The 18,110-nt window shown below is 40.4% G+C and overlaps 1 protein-coding gene across 1 annotated transcript; it reads left to right on the top strand.

The window, feature by feature from the left end:
• Positions 1–3,906: 3,906 nt before the first annotated feature.
• Positions 3,907–16,496, top strand: CCDC196 (coiled-coil domain containing 196; the record flags this gene model as incomplete). Its single annotated transcript, XM_079913564.1, is given in 12 exon segments — positions 3,907–3,956; positions 4,061–4,213; positions 5,525–5,621; positions 6,651–6,701; positions 8,338–8,415; positions 8,618–8,701; positions 9,225–9,284; positions 9,654–9,770; positions 9,772–9,796; positions 13,155–13,205; positions 14,562–14,623; positions 16,377–16,496. Coding segments are annotated over 12 exon segments (948 nt in total).
• Between the last annotated feature and the right edge of the window lie 1,614 nt (positions 16,497–18,110).

Below are 18,110 nucleotides of genomic sequence, written 5' to 3'. Positions count from 1 at the left end.
AAAGTGTTATTGCTCTGAGTTCTCTAATTATAGAACAATGACACTTTCTCTTAACAGATACTAAAATCAAATGCTATAACGTTGGATGAGGTCATTGTGAATAGCTTGTTATAAGGTCTATTTTGAGGTATCACATGAATTTCGGTGATTATGCAGTGACAGGAAGAAACAAAGCTTACTGCAGAAAAAAAATTATGAATTGCTACTAAAATTTATCTAATCAGTGATGAGGTTCTACAAGTTATTTCATAAGAAGTATGTTTGCTAACCATAACCTCCTGTTCTTCCATCCCAAACTCCTTAAATTCAACCCCTTCTCGATTTCCCCTCTTAGCTACCCCCTTCTTCATTTTTTTCCCTGCATCACCTGAATGAGATGATCAGCCTTTTGATAGATACTCTCACCAGTGCTCTCAGTATCCTTACTCCCTTGAACTTCTGCACATCCATTCTGCCAAGTCGCAGCTCAGAATCGAACAACCATCTGCTCTCTCTACTACTGCTTCTAGTTTGCCAAGTACTGCTGGAGAAATTGCATGACTGCTGATTCATGCCATGGCAGATCAGCAATTCCCAGATTACCTTGACCCTTAGCACTACTTGGCAATCCTTTCACTCTTGCGTGGTTGGCTTCCTTTTCCACTGCTCAAGTGCTATTCCAAACCTCAAGTTATTACTCTTCCAAAGTTTCCTACCATGCTTCCTCAATCAACAGATGACCTAAACGTCCACTTCAGGAAAAATTAGTGTTCAACTTCCTTCCTTTCCACTTCTAATGTTCATCTATATCTTCACCCTCCCTACCTCTGTCCCAGAGATAATGTAGTATGTCAATTATACCCTTTCAAAACTGGGGGGTTTGGGGTTTTTTTTGGGGGGGGTTTAAGCTCTTAAAGTCTGTGTACATTATTACAAGGCAAATATTCTTCTTAGAAGTCATATTCCAAGTTGAAGAAAGAGGCATCAGAATGTTAGGAAATTAAAGGTGCTGATTGGCTATAGAAAAGAGCACATCAGAATAGCAAGTGTTCTACTTTCAATCATTCCCAACCAAGGACAGAAGGGAAGGTGAGTTGGGATTCTGCATGTGCATTTAAAGTTTTAAAATTCTAACATAATTCTGCCAACCAAATGTCACAACAAGAAATTTAAAGAGGTCATGCTTCAGTGATCAATGCCATTTTTGTCCTCTATTTGTTACCACCTGCCACGTCTGCAGTCTAAAAAGCCACAACTAATAATTAGTCCACCTTGTTCCTTCTCTTAACTGTGTGGAGTTCGCTCACACTCTTTCAATCCAAACTTTTCATGGAAAATCCTAGGGCAACCAATGTGAATTACATTATGTTTCACCTGATATGGCTATTCTAATGTAATGTCATATTATACTAGCTATCATACAAAAATTACAAGTGACATATATATGCTTTAGAAAAAGTATTTGTAGAGACTGCCTAAAGAGAAGTTTTGCTGTAGAAGATACTTTATATACCCTTAAAGTGTATATAATTTGGGGAGTTCTCTCTTTCCAAAAAAGAATACAAAATTATGAATGCCAAATGAGGTCCAGGGCCCTTTGGAAGAGGTCTGTGAAAATGAAGGGCTCTGAAGCTTAAGCTTCATTGGGATAATATAAATCAGCTTTTTTGTATTTGACCTCTTACTTAGGACATTAAACAATACCTAAACCCAAACCATCCAAAAATTCACTAAAATGTAAATACCTGACATGAGCCAAGAACTCCACATATTGTATTTCATCCTTACAACACACCTTTTAATTTACCATTCTCGTTTTTATAAAAGTGGAAACTGGGACTTAGAGAATATAGTTTGCTCACAGTCAGCCCACTTCTCACAGCAAAGCTGAGATTCAAACAAAGATCCCGACAAACTAAATCTTGTGTTATTTTCACTACAATACTCTGCCTTTAAGTTTTCCCAAAAGACAAAAGGTTTAAGTCATTTTGGAGAATGCCCCTAGAAAATCCCTGAAAAGTCTCAGTTAATACTTGAAATTAACATGACAATTCACATTTGAGAACATCATTAAAAATATTGCCCTAGGGACTTCCCTGGTGGTCCAGTGGCTAAGGCTCCATGCTCCCAATGCAGGGGGCCTGGGTTCGATCCCTAGTCGGGGAACTAGATGCCACATGCCGCAACTAAAAGATCCTGCATGCAGCAACTAAAAGATCCCGCATGTCACAACTAAAGATCCTGCGCGCTGCAACGAAGATCCTGAAACTAGGACCCAGTGCAGCCAAATAAATAAATTTTTTTTAAAAAAAAATATTGTCCTAAAACTGTGTGTAAAGAGCATAAAAGGGAATCCCCTAGCAGTCCAGTGGTTAGGACTCCATCATGCTTTCACTGCATGGGCCCAAGTTTGATCCCTGGTCAGGGAACTAAGATCCCACAATCCATGCAGCGTGGCCAAAAAAAAAAAAAAAGAACATAAAGAAACAAATGTATAACTCTTACAGTTATCTTCTGATCACTAAGTGAATAGTTGAAGATGGGAGATTTTAGGGTCTAGGAGAAACGTGATTCTAATAAGGAGAGGAAAATGGAGGCAAAATCAGAATCTGGAGGTAAGTCTAGAATTACAGCCTCCCAGGAAGGAACTTGGCTATGAAATGACATACTGATGGTATGATCTTTTACAAATTATATCTTCTTGTTTCATGTCTGATATAATTCTACCTTGCCATTGTGATATATCACGTTTTAAAGATAGCAAAGTAGGGGCTTCCCTGGTGGCACAGTGGTTAAGAATCCACCTGCCAACGCAGGGGACACAGGTTTGAGCGCTGGTCTGGGAAGATCCCACATGCTGTGGAGCAACTAAGCCCGTGGGCCATAACTACTGAGCCTGCGTGCCACAACTACTTAAGCCCGCATGCTACAGCCCATGCTCCACAATAAGAGAAGCCACCGCAATAAGGAGCCCGCGTACCGCAACGAAGAGTAGCCCCCACTTGTCGCAAATGGAGAAAGCCCACGAGCAGCAACGAAGACCCAACACAGCCAAAAATAAATAAATAAATAAAAATTTTTTTTAAAAGATAGGAAAGTAATGACAATTGGTTCATGTATTATATTACTCAATATTATACCCATACCTGTATTTGTCAGTTTGGCCTCTATTTTTTTTTTTCTTTTTTCGTTGTACGCGGGCCTCTCACTGTTGTGGCCTCTCCTGTTGCCGAGCACAGGCTCCAGATGCGCAGGCTCAGTGGCCACGGCCCACCGGCCCAGCCGCTCCGTGGCATGTGGGATCTTCCCGGACCGGGGCACAAACCCGTGTCCCCTGCATCGGCAGGCGGACTCTCAACCACTGCGCCACCAGGGAAGCCCTGGCCTCTATTTTTTTAAAATTGTATCCTAGAGGTATCCCCTCCTCCTCCTAAGTCTCCCAGAGGCAGATGCTTTGTCTTTACCTTTTCCTTATTCACAGAATCCAGTGCTGTGCCCTACAGATAGTAGGCATTCCATGGAGGTCAATTGCCATGGAAGATGGTGTTGATGAGTTATTTTTGACAAGCCATCATTTTCTAACACAATAGGAATTCCATAATATAGATGTGTTATGATTCTACCCTACTCAGTCAAAAACTTCAGAATAAAACTTTTGGCTTTGGTTAAAGCTAAGGCAAGAACTGCTCAGATGTAGTTAGTATTTTCAGTCAACAAGCTGTCTCTGATGTTGGAGTTATTTAAAAGACCTGTTAAATCTGTGGTCTTAGCACCATTGTGACCTCAACCTGTAGCTAAAAATCTGTCCAATGAAACAGGAGTTTCAAGAACAGCAGCACAAAAATGATGACTTAAATGAATGGAACAAGAAGGCACATATTTTCAAGAAGACCTTTCTTATTCTTAGAGTAGAAGTTTTCCTTCAAGATGTCAAGTGCTTCAAACTCTCCGGGATCTTACTTATCTTCCAAAACAAGGTGAGTCTTTGACGGAAGATGCCAAGTGGTAGCTATCCAGGAACGAAAAGAGGGTCTCTGTTATTAGCCCGGGCTGAAGGCAAATATAGTGTCTCTTCCCACAGAAGTCCAAAAATAGATGACAACTACTTGAAGGAGTTGAGTGAGGACTTAAAACTAAGGAAGCAGGAACTGCTAGAGATGCTAAAACCTCTAGAAGATAAGAACAAGCTGTTATTCCAGAAGTTGATGTCTAACTTGGAGGAAAGACAAAGAAGGTAAGTGTTCCCTTCTCAGGATTTCCTAGAAGGGGAAAGGCAAGAGAATTTTAATCCATAGGATTTAGCAATGATTATTTACATTTTTTAAAAGGTTTAGACCTTCAGCTATAGTAAATTAAAAGAATGTAACCACAAAATCAGGGTGGCAGGGAATCCTTCTTCTTTTAGTAGAATTAAATATAACTCAGCTCATCTCACAGGGCTACAGTTATTACTTTTCTTCCCAAGAAACTGTTAAGAGACTTTACTATCCTCAATCCATCATGGTCACACAGATAGCTCCTCATTTGTGTTTGTGGAATCACTTTAGGATAAATGATTCTGTTCTTCCATTGCCACACAGTGAAATGGTAATCATTTCTGAGCATCAAAGTCCTCTGGATTATGGTCTGGCCTTACTAAATGTACTAGGCAGTTGAGGTCTTAACTCTTTGCTAGGGCACTCACTGTTCTTGGGATCCACCAACTCTCTTTTTCCTTTCTAGTTTCAGAGAATCTCACCTTAATGTGTCTACCTTCATTCTCTACCCTACCATAAACATTTCAGGGAGCTCAGACCTTTGGAGAGCAAAAGCCAGGCAGAAAGTTGTGAGAACAAACGTCAGGCAGAAAGTTGTAGTCAAAGCACCAGCTGTTTACAACCGAGAAACTCAGCCCTCTCAGGGCAAGAGAACACAAAGGCTTGTTTCTTTGCTTATAATTAGAGAGGGAAAAGCACAAAGAACATAAGCATAAGTTAATTAATACCTTTAAAGAATATCCTCTCTTACAGTCATAGATTGGATATTCAGATTTTATCAGAAACTTCTTGATGGCCTGATTCTCTAGAGGCTACCATAAGGATATAAGTGGGTTCTCCAACTAACTCAAATGTTTTTATGTGGAGAAGTAAAGTAGGGGAGATGAACAGAGATGGGGGTAGGGAATAATTCTGAGATTTATCCTTAAGACAAGAGGTTCTTCAACCTCCTTCTTCACAGAGGCAAAAAAAGTCCCCTTCTACCCCAAAAGTCATATAACAAAACTTTCTTCTGAAGGGGTGGAGAGGAGTCTCACTAGCTGTTGGACACCTAAGTTCTGAGCCTTACAGAGCACAGAATTCGTTATAGAGCACATACCTAAGGCAAACGTCAATTAGGAATGAAATTGTCTTTTCGAGACCTTCTATGTCTAGAAGGACTTCCATAAATCTTGTGATTTCAGCCCCTATCTCCCTCTCATGGTAGAGTAGTTTCTGACTGGTCATGGAATATTAATATTTCTTTTTAGGAAGTATTATGTTTTGTGATATCTCTGTCTTCTTTCTAGTCTGCAGATCATGAGGCAGATCATGGCAGGGAAGGGGAATGGTGAATCCTCAGTCATTGAGCTCATTAAGGAAGCAGAAGAGACGAAGCAGAATCTGGTAAGAGGTTGGTGGGCACTCCAGGGAATGGCCTTCTGAACAGGGCTCTCAATTCCATTGCTGTCAGACAGAGTGCTCATCTCTAGCATTGGTGCTCCAACACTCATAGGTCCTTGATCTAGAAAAGTCCTGGGTGAACCAAAGGGAGTCAGGTGAAATGTTGGGAAGAATAAGAACTAGCTAGCAAAAATTCTATTTTTTTGACTTTTGAAAAACTTTTCATCTAAAGGTTAATGCATACAAGCATATTAACCCCTCACATTTCAGAAGAAATAGAAAATAACCAAAGTAAAAGAAAGGAAAGAGTTTGGTCTGAGAGATTCTTTCAAGATTTAAAGAAATTAACAATATAGGACTTCCCTGGTGGCACAGTGGTTAAGAATCCGCCTGCCAGTGCAGAGGACACGGGTTCAAGCCCTGGTCTGGGAAGATCCCACATGCCGCGAAACAACTAAGCCCATGCGCCACAGCTACTGAACCTGTGCTCTAGAGCCCCCGAGCCACAACTACTGAAGCCCGTGCACCCAGAGCCTGTGCTCCGCAACAAAGAGAAGCCACCACAATGAGAAGCCCGCGCACCGCAATGAAGTGTAGCCCCTGCTCTCAGCAACTAGAGAAAGCTTTTGTGCAGCAACAAAGAACCAACACAGCCAAAAATAAATAAATAAAAATATAAATAAATTTATTAAAAAAAATTAACAACATAAAGGATCTTAAAAATTAGTGGTCTAAGCCCCAAAGAAACTGCCATATGATCAGAACATCTTACGTGTTTCAAGTGTGAGAAACTCATTACTATATTGATATACCACAATTACCATAATTAAAGTTACTATTCCAAATTGTTATTATTTTTTATCATCATCATCAATCTTATCTCTCATGTTCCTGGGTTTGGGGCTAGGCCCATTTATTGCCTTCCTCTGTGGTTTACTATGCCCCTACCCCTTAGTCCCCCTATTAGTAATTTCTTCCAACTTTAATGACTAGACAAACACATATTTCTATTTGCTTTTTCCTCTCCACCAGGAAAGGAAAAACAAGATGCTTCGGAAGGAAATGGAGATGCTATGGAACAAGGTATGTGTGCCTCTAAGGATCTCTTGAAAGTATCTGTCTTACAAACCAGAATGCAAAGAAGCTTCCCTTTTTTCTGGTCTACATCCTCATTTTTTCATGTCTCTGTTTCCACCCATGCCTCATTCCAATTCATTCTCTGATCTTATTTAAAACAATCAAGTAATGTCACTCTCCTTAGGAAAACCCTTTACAGCCATTCCAGGTATAGTCTGGCTCTTGCCTACCTTTCTAGTCTCCTCTCATAGAAGTCCTCCCCTCCCACACTGGTCTCCACATGCCAAGACCTTTCCTTTCTAAAGACTTTTGCTTTTGCTTTATCCCTGGGCTTTGTAATGCTATTTTCTTATAGTTGGCTCATTCTCATCCTTCAGGTCTCCGCTTAAATGTCACCTCCTCAGGGAAGCCCTCCTTATTCACTCCACCTGAAAAAGGACATCACCCCCCACACACACCCTTCCTATTATACAATTCTGTTCATGTCTTCCATAGCACTTTTTATAATATAAGATCACTATTTTTTAAATTTTATTGTGTTATTATTATTTTATTTGTTTCTTATCTCCCTGCCCTGTTCTGGAATACATGCTTCTCCAGTATCTTGATTGCTTTGTTCATCTTGGAATCCCTAGCATGTAGCACAATGCTTGACCCATAGTAGACAATCAATAAATGTAAGTTGAATGAACGAATACCTGATTCTAATTCCCCTTTGACTTTGCAATAATCACAGCATTGTTTAATACAAAAATATTTTGCTGGGAAACCAAGCAGGGGTAGAAATTCCTTTGTGGACTAAGGTTTTAGGATCCAAGTGTTTTTTCACAAATTATGAGACCTGAATTGTCTTGTGATATAAACAGGTGTGAGTGTGATCGCTGACTGCTTTTTCCATCTCACCTTTCCACAGATAATTAGGATACTATCAAGCACTGCATCTTGTACTGAGATCTGCTCCTAGTTCTTAGTGGCAGCTACAAATCAATTCTATGAGTTGTGAGAAGTTTTAGTTTCTGAGTTCTTGAGTCTTAGTGATAGGAAATATGCCAGCATCATTCCTCTATCAAAATCCAGTTTCTCCAGAGCTCCCAAAAGACTTTATATAAGGGATGTCCACATAGCTGAGCTTGTGATTGACTTTCCCTCCCCATACTTTTAGACAATGAGAAATAGAGAGACAAGATCGTATGCCTAGTGGTTAAGAAGACAGACTTCAGAGTCCAAGAGATCTGGTTCAGATTCCAGCTCTGTACTTTCCTAACTGAGTCACCCTAAACAAATGACTTAACCTCTCTAAGGCTCAGTTTTCTTATCTATAAAATGGAAATAAAAATAGTCCTGTGAGGATTAAATGAGAACATTTGTAATGTAGTAGAGTAAATAAGTAATGTAGTAAGTAGCTTACAGTAGTGATTGACATATAATAAAGGTTCAGTTAATAGTTTTTATTATTATAAGTTTCACTCAAAAGACCAGATGGAAGGGCTCATTCCATTCTGAACCTCCTTTGGTAGTACACTTTTCATATCAGGCCCTGAGAGTTTTCTGACTGGCAGGAACCAAAAGCCTTGACATTGGCTTTCCACTTCCCTCATGAAGTCCCAGTAATTTAAAGCTTTGCCAAAATGTCTCTCTACAGACATTCAGCACAGAAGAACTCAGTGATCAACAAAAAGCACTGCAGATAAAGAACAAAGCAGACTTACAGGACAGAAAGGCAAGTGGACTGCATGGTGCTCAGAATTTCAAAGTTGTTGATGCCACACAGATGGCAACAGCCCGCTGAGAATCAGGATTGATTAGGGTAGACAGATAGGAAGGATCTGGGCCTTAAGGGTATATTGGATTTAATGTCTGCTAAGACATTGCATTTCTTTCCTGGGACCTCCTTTTCCTTTAGCTATCTTCTTTATTCCCAGGCTCCCCAAACCCCCTCATCATCTAGGAAGACCAAGAATGAACTGGAGACATTGTATGCAGAGAAAGTGAAGGAAATAAGGAAGGTAGTATGATCTTTCTGAAAGTAGTGGCTTTTAGAGCTGATAGATTAGAAATCTTTAATGTAGCAATAATCTGCCTAAGTGTGCTCCTGAACTGATACAAAATTTTATAGGAGATCTGGTTCCCTTGGGGTATTACATCTGAGTCAGTGACACGGCAAGTTTCTGGTAAATCATGATAGCTAGAGCAAAGTGGGAAAATCTGTACCAATAATGACAACTTTGAAATAGCTATGTGATGTCAAAACACTTGTTAATTTGTTTTTGAACATTTATTTAGAGATATTATGCTTGTATCTAATCTTCCTGCAGCCAACTCATTGATAGAAAACATCCTGTTCTTTTAGCTTTTAGCTTTTGGAGAGTGGGATGTACAGGTGATGCCAATTAAGAGGACTGCAGTTGAAACCAATATATTAGTGAATCTATGACACCATAATTTTGCTATAAAGTCTTTGCAGCATATTGAGAAAACTGATTTCTGATCCCAATTTACTTTGTCACCAGAGGCTCTTTCTTCCACCAGGAAAAGCAACAGAGGAAAATGGAATGGGTCAGGTATCAGGAACAAGCTAACTTCATTCAGGTACTAAGTCTTCCAAGGCTGGACACAGGGTACAATTTCATTCATGCAATATAGAGGCTTTTAGTTTCCTAATGGTAAACCTGATCCTCTCATCTGGATTACCAATTGTCATGCTAAAAGAAATGTTTTGTGGGAAGATGGCTGAAGAGACCTATCTCCAGCTTCACCTTGAGTATAGCACTTTTTCCCTATGATCTTGATTTTGTCCTATTTGAAATGGGGGGAAAAATCACACATAATTTCTGCCCACTTTTAAAGACTGAGCATGATAGGTTCATTTTTAAACTTCTGAGTTAAAAGGATTCAGGTAATAGTGGATTTAGAGAAGTCAATACTATATGAGTAGTTTTGAAAAATGTTCTCTTATAGAATGACTTTAATGGCCAAGTGATCGAGCTGAGAATTGAAGCCTTGAAGAACTACCAGAAGCACAATGATCTTAAGTTATCACTGTACATACAGCAGAATTTTGAGCCAAAGCAAGCATTTTTTTAATCTTCCTGGGTCCCGAGGTAGGTAGAGTATCATAGGTACACAATTTGAGGTTTGTTTGGTTTTACATTGGAGATCCCATTACCTGTAAAGTGATAACACAATACCTGGCACACAGTAAGTTAGTTAGCGGTGTTATAAAAAATGTTTTCACTATCATCATCATTATTATTACACTGAAACTCTTATATCAAGGTAAGGATTCCTCTAGAGGAAATAAAATTTTCCTTTGTAAAGACTGAGTAATATATTGTGTGCTTAGCATATGTAGTTGATACATAGTTGACACCTGATAAAATATTAGTTTTCTCCTCACCTCGTCCCCTTTCTTAGGAATTAGAGTAGTTTGATCTCACAAATCTTATTGGAATAGACTCTGCTACTTCAGAATAGAAGGCCAAAGAGACATCCAACAATGGTTGTGAGTTTCACCAATCCAGATATTCCTCTGGGAGTTTCACCATTTCCCCACCCCAAAGAATTTATGGCATCATTAGAGGAAATCATATAGCTTATCACAAAAAAATAAAGGAATGGTTTTCTTAGGGACAGGAAGAAAGGGCTCTTAAATTTTCATGGATCTATGAATCTGAACTCTGTAATTTAAAAAAGATGCAATAAGAGATGCAATAAGAGATCATGGCTAAGGGATGCCAATGTTTTATCAGTATTAATATGTATGTCTCTAATTTCTTCTCAGTCATATTCCATAAGGTCTTGAGTAACTTATAAAATCACACACAGCATGAAGATCAAATAAACAGATGACTAAATCAAGGCAAAGGGAAAATAAGTTGAAGCCAGGTAAATACATAAAAATGTGTAGTGAAATTACCATACAGTTGGTACAGGGAGGCTTCAGTCTTGGTTATGAATTTCCCCGAAAAAGAAACATGAATTTATGGTGTCCACAAAATAAAAATAAACCAAGTTCTCAGAAGAAACACAGCTTTTACTGGTACTGAAATGAGAGAGAAATTTCTCTTCCAGGTCCTCATCAGGGGAACAAGACACTCTATGTGTGTCATAGTAGCTAATGTCCTCAAAAATATTTCTAAAATAAATTCAGAATCTAAATTTCCTAGGCTGTTTCTTATCTGTTCCTTGGCACAATCTGAAAAGAAATTATTGATGTGAACTTTTTTTTTTTTTTTTTTTTTGGCGGTACGCGGGCCTCTCACTGTTGTGGTCTCTCCCGTTGCGGAGCACAGGCTCCGGACGCGCAGGCTCACGGGCCCAGCCGCTCTGCGGCATGTGGGATCTTCCCGGACCAGGGCATGAACCCGTGTCCTCTGCATCAGCAGGCGGACTCTCAACCACTGCGCTACCAGGGAAGCCCCTGATGTGAACTTTTTTTAAAAGCGATGGATCAGCTCAAGATGATTTGGTCCAGGTCCATAGCACTCTGTTGGTCTGACTTCATCCATATTTAAAATTTAGAAAATCTGGATGATTGGAGGAACTACCTATCCTTCAGCCAGTGTTCCATTCATGTCTCTCTTTTAACTGTTGTTCTGATAAGATTGGAAAGCAGAAAGCTTGAGGTTTTCTTCTCCAATAAGAACCTGGAATACAACCAGAAGCAGTATAAAGTCATTAAGATGCAAATTAAAAAGATAGAGGAGGGGAGGGTTATGAGGGTGAGAGATCCACGTCTTATTTCATTTAAAATTAGTTGAAAGTCATCTCAAGGGATCCATAGAGTAAGGAGCCAAAAATCTTTTCACTCTGGATTCAAATCAAGCCAAGAAAATAAATAGTGAAAGATTCCCTTCAGCGTGATCACCGCGGAAGATATTTTTTCCCTTGCTTGCGGAACACTGAATCTCTGAACTCTGAACTAGAACAGCCCACAGATCAACATCCTCTTTTCTCTTCTCTCCTCTAATGCTTCTGGAGTATTAAGCGATAGGACTCTAAACTGTTCAGTTACCACAAGTGCACGTAGCCACAGGCATGCGTGACCCATTGCTTGTGTGTTATTGACTGTACATGCATTGAGCACTGATTGTAGACCAGTTTCATTTTCTAATACACACATATACAAAATCTCTGAGTTTGTCTGAGCCCAAGTGGATATGAAATTTAAGTCTTAGATTTTGGTTTTATTGACCTATTTATAACCTAGTGTTTAATTATTGAAAAGAAAACAAAAGAAATATTAGTTTTCTTCGTAGAGGGATTTTTAAAGTAGTTATATTAAGATATTATTACCAACAGTAATATGTGTTGTAAACGAAAAACAGATGTAGTTTTCTATAATAGAAAGTAAACATAATAAGTATACTGAGAACAAAATTTTAGTATTCTAACACAGTGCTGAACCCTAAGACCTGTTTTATCTTTATTAGGAAGTGAGATCAGCAAGATGTAGAGAGTTTTAAAGAAAACCAGCACCAAACTGAAACTCTTCTCCTTGATGCCATCAAGGTGTCAAGTTTGAAAGAATCAAAAAAGGAATAATTTTCTCACTGTGATTTATAGTATTTAATGCTGTGTTCCAGCACCTCCTAAATTTATTGCAGTTGCCTCCTAAAATCATCTCACCATCAAATTTTGGGAAATAGCAATTTACTGGGAAAAGCACTGGATTTAGAGTCAGATATATGAGTTGCAGGCCTTACTCTGAGGCTAGCCATTTAGATGTCCTGGACCAGTCATTTTGTTTCAGTGTTTTTCTTTATCTAAAGCAACCATAACATATTATAGAGCATGTTGAAAACATGATTTTGTGTAACCCTCACAATGACTCTGTGGGGTAGGTATTATAGAACAAGAAACTAGTTCAGAGAAGCCAGGCTTCTGACTGCATATCCAAAGTTCACCTCCTAAAATATGCTATAAAGTGACAGTGTTCCAGTATGTGATTTCTTATGACTCTTCCACAACTAAAGGCTATGATTTGAATTCAAGCTTATCACTTGTTTAATGTATAATCCTCCCAATAAAGAATCATACCCCCAACATTAATTTGTTCAGTAACAAAAGAAATACTACTTCCAAAAGGGGTTGACAGATTTGTAATTCTTCATTTATCCCAGTAGGTGGCACCAATCACATCCAGGCCTTTAGTCCATAAACAGTGGTAATTCAGGAACCTGCAGGGAGCCATCAGTCTTCTATTGCCCTTAGGACAAAATGTGCTACATTTATGTATCAAATGAAAAAAATAAAAGATCTCTTGGTGTTTTCTGCCATGCTTTGTGACACTGAGGTGTATTACTGGCAGCCTTGATTATCCCGTATTAAATTCAGCATTCTGCTGCAAAATCTGTACCTATTATTCCACTCCGTGAACTACAGTGTCCTCCATTCCAAAAACAGCCACTGTCCCGCCCTCCACAATCCCTAATACTGTTTGTTTTTTTTCTACCACAGATAAATCAGGCGATCAGGACAAGGAATTAAAAAATCAGGCAATTGCGCAAGGTGGGGACCTTTTGAAGTTTAAGTACTTAGTAGTGTTCCTGGATAATGTTCCTTTTCCTCTAGTTTCAAAAGAATTGAATTTCACAGATCTGTCTTAAAGGATTGAATGTAATTTTGGACACACCTTCCAGCCAATCAGGGTACAGGCCCTTCTGCTATAGGCATTTCCAAGTAGAGGGAGGGTTATCGCACTGCTCCTCGCGAAGAATTCCTCCTCCCACATCGTTTGTCCTGTGTGCTGGTTGGCTGCATTGCAGTGGTGTGATCTGTTTGGTTGGCAAAATATAATCCTGGGGCTTCCCTGGTGGCGCAGTGGTTGAGAGTCCGCCTGCCGATGCAGGGGACACGGGTTCGTGCCCCGGTCCGGGAAGATCCCACGTGCCGCGGAGCGGCTGGGCCCGTGAGCCAGGGCCGCTGAGCCTGCGCGTCCGGAGCCTGTGCCCTACAACGGGAGAGGCCACAATAGTGAGAGGCCCGCGTACCGCCAAAAAAAAACCCCAAAAACATATATATATATATATATATATATATATATATAATCCTGTGTTAATACTGACTTTGTAACACTTCAAGCAATCTCTACGTGCAAATTCCCTTGAGGCCCAGGTTGTATGTATCATTAGCCAGGTCAGTCTCATCGGTTTAGCATACTTCATCACCTAGTCTTACAGAAGAGAAAAATATTTTACATCCACGGTGAAGTCTTTCCAGAGACGGGTCACATTTGAAGGGATTTACTTCCAGACCAGTATAAAATTACAGTTTGACCCAGAGTGTACGGCAGCCCTACTCAGAATTCTGTAGAGTCAAGAGAGCAGTTCTTGGCCTTTGGCAGTCACCTATCTTAGAGCGCACAGGCACGAAGCGATCTTTAAATTCAGCTGTTTCCCATCACATCTGCGGGTATTTAAAGAAGAGGTTTATCTTCCATAATAATAGAACTGGTGATAAGACACTTGATTCTGACAGCCTTGCTCTTCTCTCCTCCCCTATCCCACCCCCAAACGCCCACCCCAACTCTTAGCATTTCCTTGAGCTCTTTTAAGAAGCTGAAGGTTGCATGTGAATATTTTGCTACACTTATAAATTCAGATGAAAGCCCAGTGCAGTGGGAAATGAATACTCTTGAGACCTTATTTATTCTATAACTCCCTCTGTTCTGAAAGCAAGTCATTCTCCCCAGCTTCAACCTTTACTTCACTTTAGTATTACTCCTCCTGATGGCTGAATACACTCCAGCAGGTGCTACTGAAAGGAAAATAGTAGTGTTAAGCTAAAATTCTGAAAGGCAGGGGTGGAAACCCACAGCTGGCTCCAATGTGAGTCCTTGATAAATAACATTGCCCTCAAATACAGGCTTTTTCAAGCCTTGCAGCAACTTGAACCTTTTGAATGTCAGTCTTCGGTTCATGGTATTAGTAGGTCATGAAGTTAACTTTTTTTATTTTTATTTCTTTATTTTCAGTTGCATTGGGTCTTCATTGCTGCGCGCAGACTTTCTCCAGTTGCAGGGAGTGGGGGCTACACTTCATTGCGGTGCACGGGCTTCTCATTGTGGTGGCTTCTCTTGTTGTGGAGCACAGGCTCTAGGTGTGCAGGCTTCAGTAGTTGTGGCACGCGGGCTCAGTGGTTGTGGCACACGGGCATAGTTGCTCCACGGCATGTGGGATCTTCCCAGACCAGGGATCGAACCCGTGTCCCCTGCATTGGCAGGTGGATTCTTAACCACTATGCCACCAGGGAAGTCCGAAGTTAATTTCTAAACTAGCTCATTCTTTCACTTCCTATAAAACTCCACAGAAGTCCAGGGGAGAACAAAAGTCTTCTTTCCTAAATATAAATTTTGAAGGTTGAAAAAGAAGTAAACTGTACCTGTATTGATATTATGATTATTTCAGTGAGTGACAATATATTCTAAACTTTTTTGCATCACACAATCAGGAGAGCAGAAGGTTGTCTAGGATTAGGTTGTCATACTTAGCTAATAGAAAGAAGATCCCCAGTTAAGTTTGAATTGCAGATAAACAATAAATGTTGAGTTTAAATATGTCCCAACTATTGCATGGGACATACATATACTAAAAATTATTTGGTGTTTATTGAAATTCAGATTTAACCGGGTGTCCTATATTTTAGTCTGGCAGCCCTCACCTAGGACTGACTCACCGCAAAGCCTATTTAACACCCTACAATTCTCCCTCTTTCCCTTTTTATTCTCTCCCTTTCTCTCTCAGTCTGTGCCTCTCTCTCTGCCTCCTCTTTCTCATCCCCACCCCCACCTTCATCTTTTGTTTGTTCTCCGCTGTCCACAGTTAGCCATTTTTGTGGAATGTGTGTCTGGGTTACCAGAGGGTGTGCAGATATGTGCGTGATTTATCATCTCATTTCTTCATTTAAAAGTTGTATTGGAAGCACACTTTGTAGGCTCTCAAATAAAATTGTTTTTACTTGATGTAATCTTCAAACGATTTTTTTGTCCTGTGGGATATGAGCTCTCAACAGAAAAAAAAGGTTTGCCAGGGCTTCCCTGGTGGCGCAGTGGTTGAGAGTCCGCCTGCCGATGCAGGGGACATGGGTTCGTGCCCCGGCCCGGGAAGATCCCACATGCCATGGAGCGGCTGGGCCCGTGAGCCATGGCCGCTGAGCCTGCGTGTCCGGAGCCTATGCTCTGCAATGGGAGAGGCCACAACAGTGAGAGGCCCACGTACCCCCCCCCCCCACCAAAAAAAGGTTTGCCACTTCAACTTTAAAAACATTGTTTGATGAAGTTATTTTCTAAAACAACAATTAGAAAATCCACATCAATGCTAATACCAGAGTCAGTCCTACAATGATATGGTACTATGACGAATGCTAATAGCCTTGCAACTCAAAATAAAACTAGGTTTTTTACTCAAAGAAAGCTCTCATTTTCCTAATTTTCCCCATCAGGTACCATGGACACTGCAACTATGAGCAGAGCAACTACTGGCAAAAGTGAATCTAATGTGAAAATTACTTTGGTTTTCGAAATCATTTCAAAGGCTTGAATAGACAGTGGGTGTAGAATTTTGGAATGCATTTGTTAATATTTTTAGTATTCTAATTTAATATTTTTAGAGGATTTGCAAAATGAGTGCCAGGACACTTGGTGCTTTAGCTGTCATTTTTTTCTGTTTTTTCCTGTCTTAGAGAATTCTGGGCGCAAAGACCTACACAGAACAACAAGGAGCTAAAGGAAGTCAGTTTGATGAAGGAAGAGGGAGGCTCTTTTTTCTGAGGTCAAGGCCAGATGAAGCGCTGAAGGATTAGAAAGCTTTCACTCCCTTTGCTTTGGACAGATTTAAAGACTAGGTACAGCCATTTGTGTTCATTAAAATCTCTCAAACCTCCGTTTTAGTGCTATTTCCACTCTCTCTCCCCTCCACAATGAGTGGAAATGCTAGTTAGATGCTTGGCCTTAAGCATGTCAGGAATTTAGTCATTTAGGGATTGTAAACAGCCTCTGATTATTTTGATAGCTTTTGATTTTTGAAATGACTAGATTCAAACCACACTGTATGTTGTTAACAAGTCCATAAAAATCTGTTCTCTCCACCTCTGAAGTGTTTAGTTCTGGGCAGATCCTCCACTAGCAAATGAGCAAAAGTAGTTACAAAATAAGGAAATAATACTCCATAGACTCCTCTACTCTTTCACCCACCACACCCATCTGCACTGTTGATACTGCCTCCTAGTTATCTATTCCATGAATATCTTCTGCCTTCCCAGTGCCACTGTTTTAGTTCAGGCTCTCTTTCCTGCCTGGATTACCACACCCTCTTTTAACTAGTTTCCCTGATTCCAGCCCCTCTAATCCATCTTCCACAGCACCACTGAAACTATCTTTTCGAAAGGAGAAATGAGATCATGTCACGTCCCTACTGATTTCCCCTTGACTTCAGTATAAAGTCCAAACTCTTTCACAAAACACATAAAGATCTGCCTCCTGCCTACATCCCCAATCTCATCTTTCACTGAAACCTCCTTCCCTCATACATCTACAGTGAGCTGCACAGATCTAGTTGCAGTTCCCCTGATTCACCATGAGTTCTGTTATATCCATGCCTTTGCACAAAGCTGTTCCTCTGTCTGAAAGATTCTTCTCCTCTTATCTGCTTGACTGTTGCCTATTTGACCTAAGGGCCAAGTTTGGTGCCCTTCTACTATCCCAGTAATTCTCAATCCTAGTTGTGTATCAGAATATCCTTGGGAGCTTTTAAAAACACCAATTCACTAAGCCTCTCTCCAGATCATGTAAATTATGATTTCTGAGGGACTTCTCTGGTGGCGCAGTGGTTAAGAATCCACCTGCCAATGCAGGGGACACAGGTTCAATCCCTTGTCCGGGAAGATCCCACATGCCATGGAGCAACTAAGCTCATGCACCACAACTACTGAGCCTGCACTCTAGGGCCTGCAAGCCACAACTACTGAAGCCCGCGTGCTGCAACTACTGAAGTCCACGTGCCTAGAGCCTGTGCTCTGCAACAAGAGAAGCCACCGCAATGAGAAGTCCACCCGCGCACTGCAGCGAAGAGTAGCCCCAGTTCACCGCAACCATAGAAAGCCCGCTTGCAGCAATGGAGACCCAACGCAGCCAAAAATAAATAAAATTTAAAAAAAAAATTATGATCTCTGAGAGAGAGGGTAAAAACACCTGTATTTTTTAAAAAGTTCCCCAGGAAATTCTTATGTGAAGCCAGGTTTCAGAATCATTGTTCAGGCTACCTTATGTCTACCATAGCACTTAGCGAACTATCTTGCAATTGTTTATTTACCCAGCTATTGATCTCCCTTACCAAACTGTGAGCTCTTTGAGACCCAGGACTGTGTCTTCTTCATCTTTTCATTTTGATCACCTAACACAGTACCTGGGATTTGATA

This window comes from Stenella coeruleoalba (assembly GCF_951394435.1).
Source record: "Stenella coeruleoalba genome assembly, chromosome: 2".
Lineage (NCBI taxonomy): Eukaryota > Metazoa > Chordata > Mammalia > Artiodactyla > Delphinidae > Stenella > Stenella coeruleoalba.
Note: the sequence above shows the minus strand (reverse complement) of the source record. Positions and strands in the feature narration are given on the sequence as shown.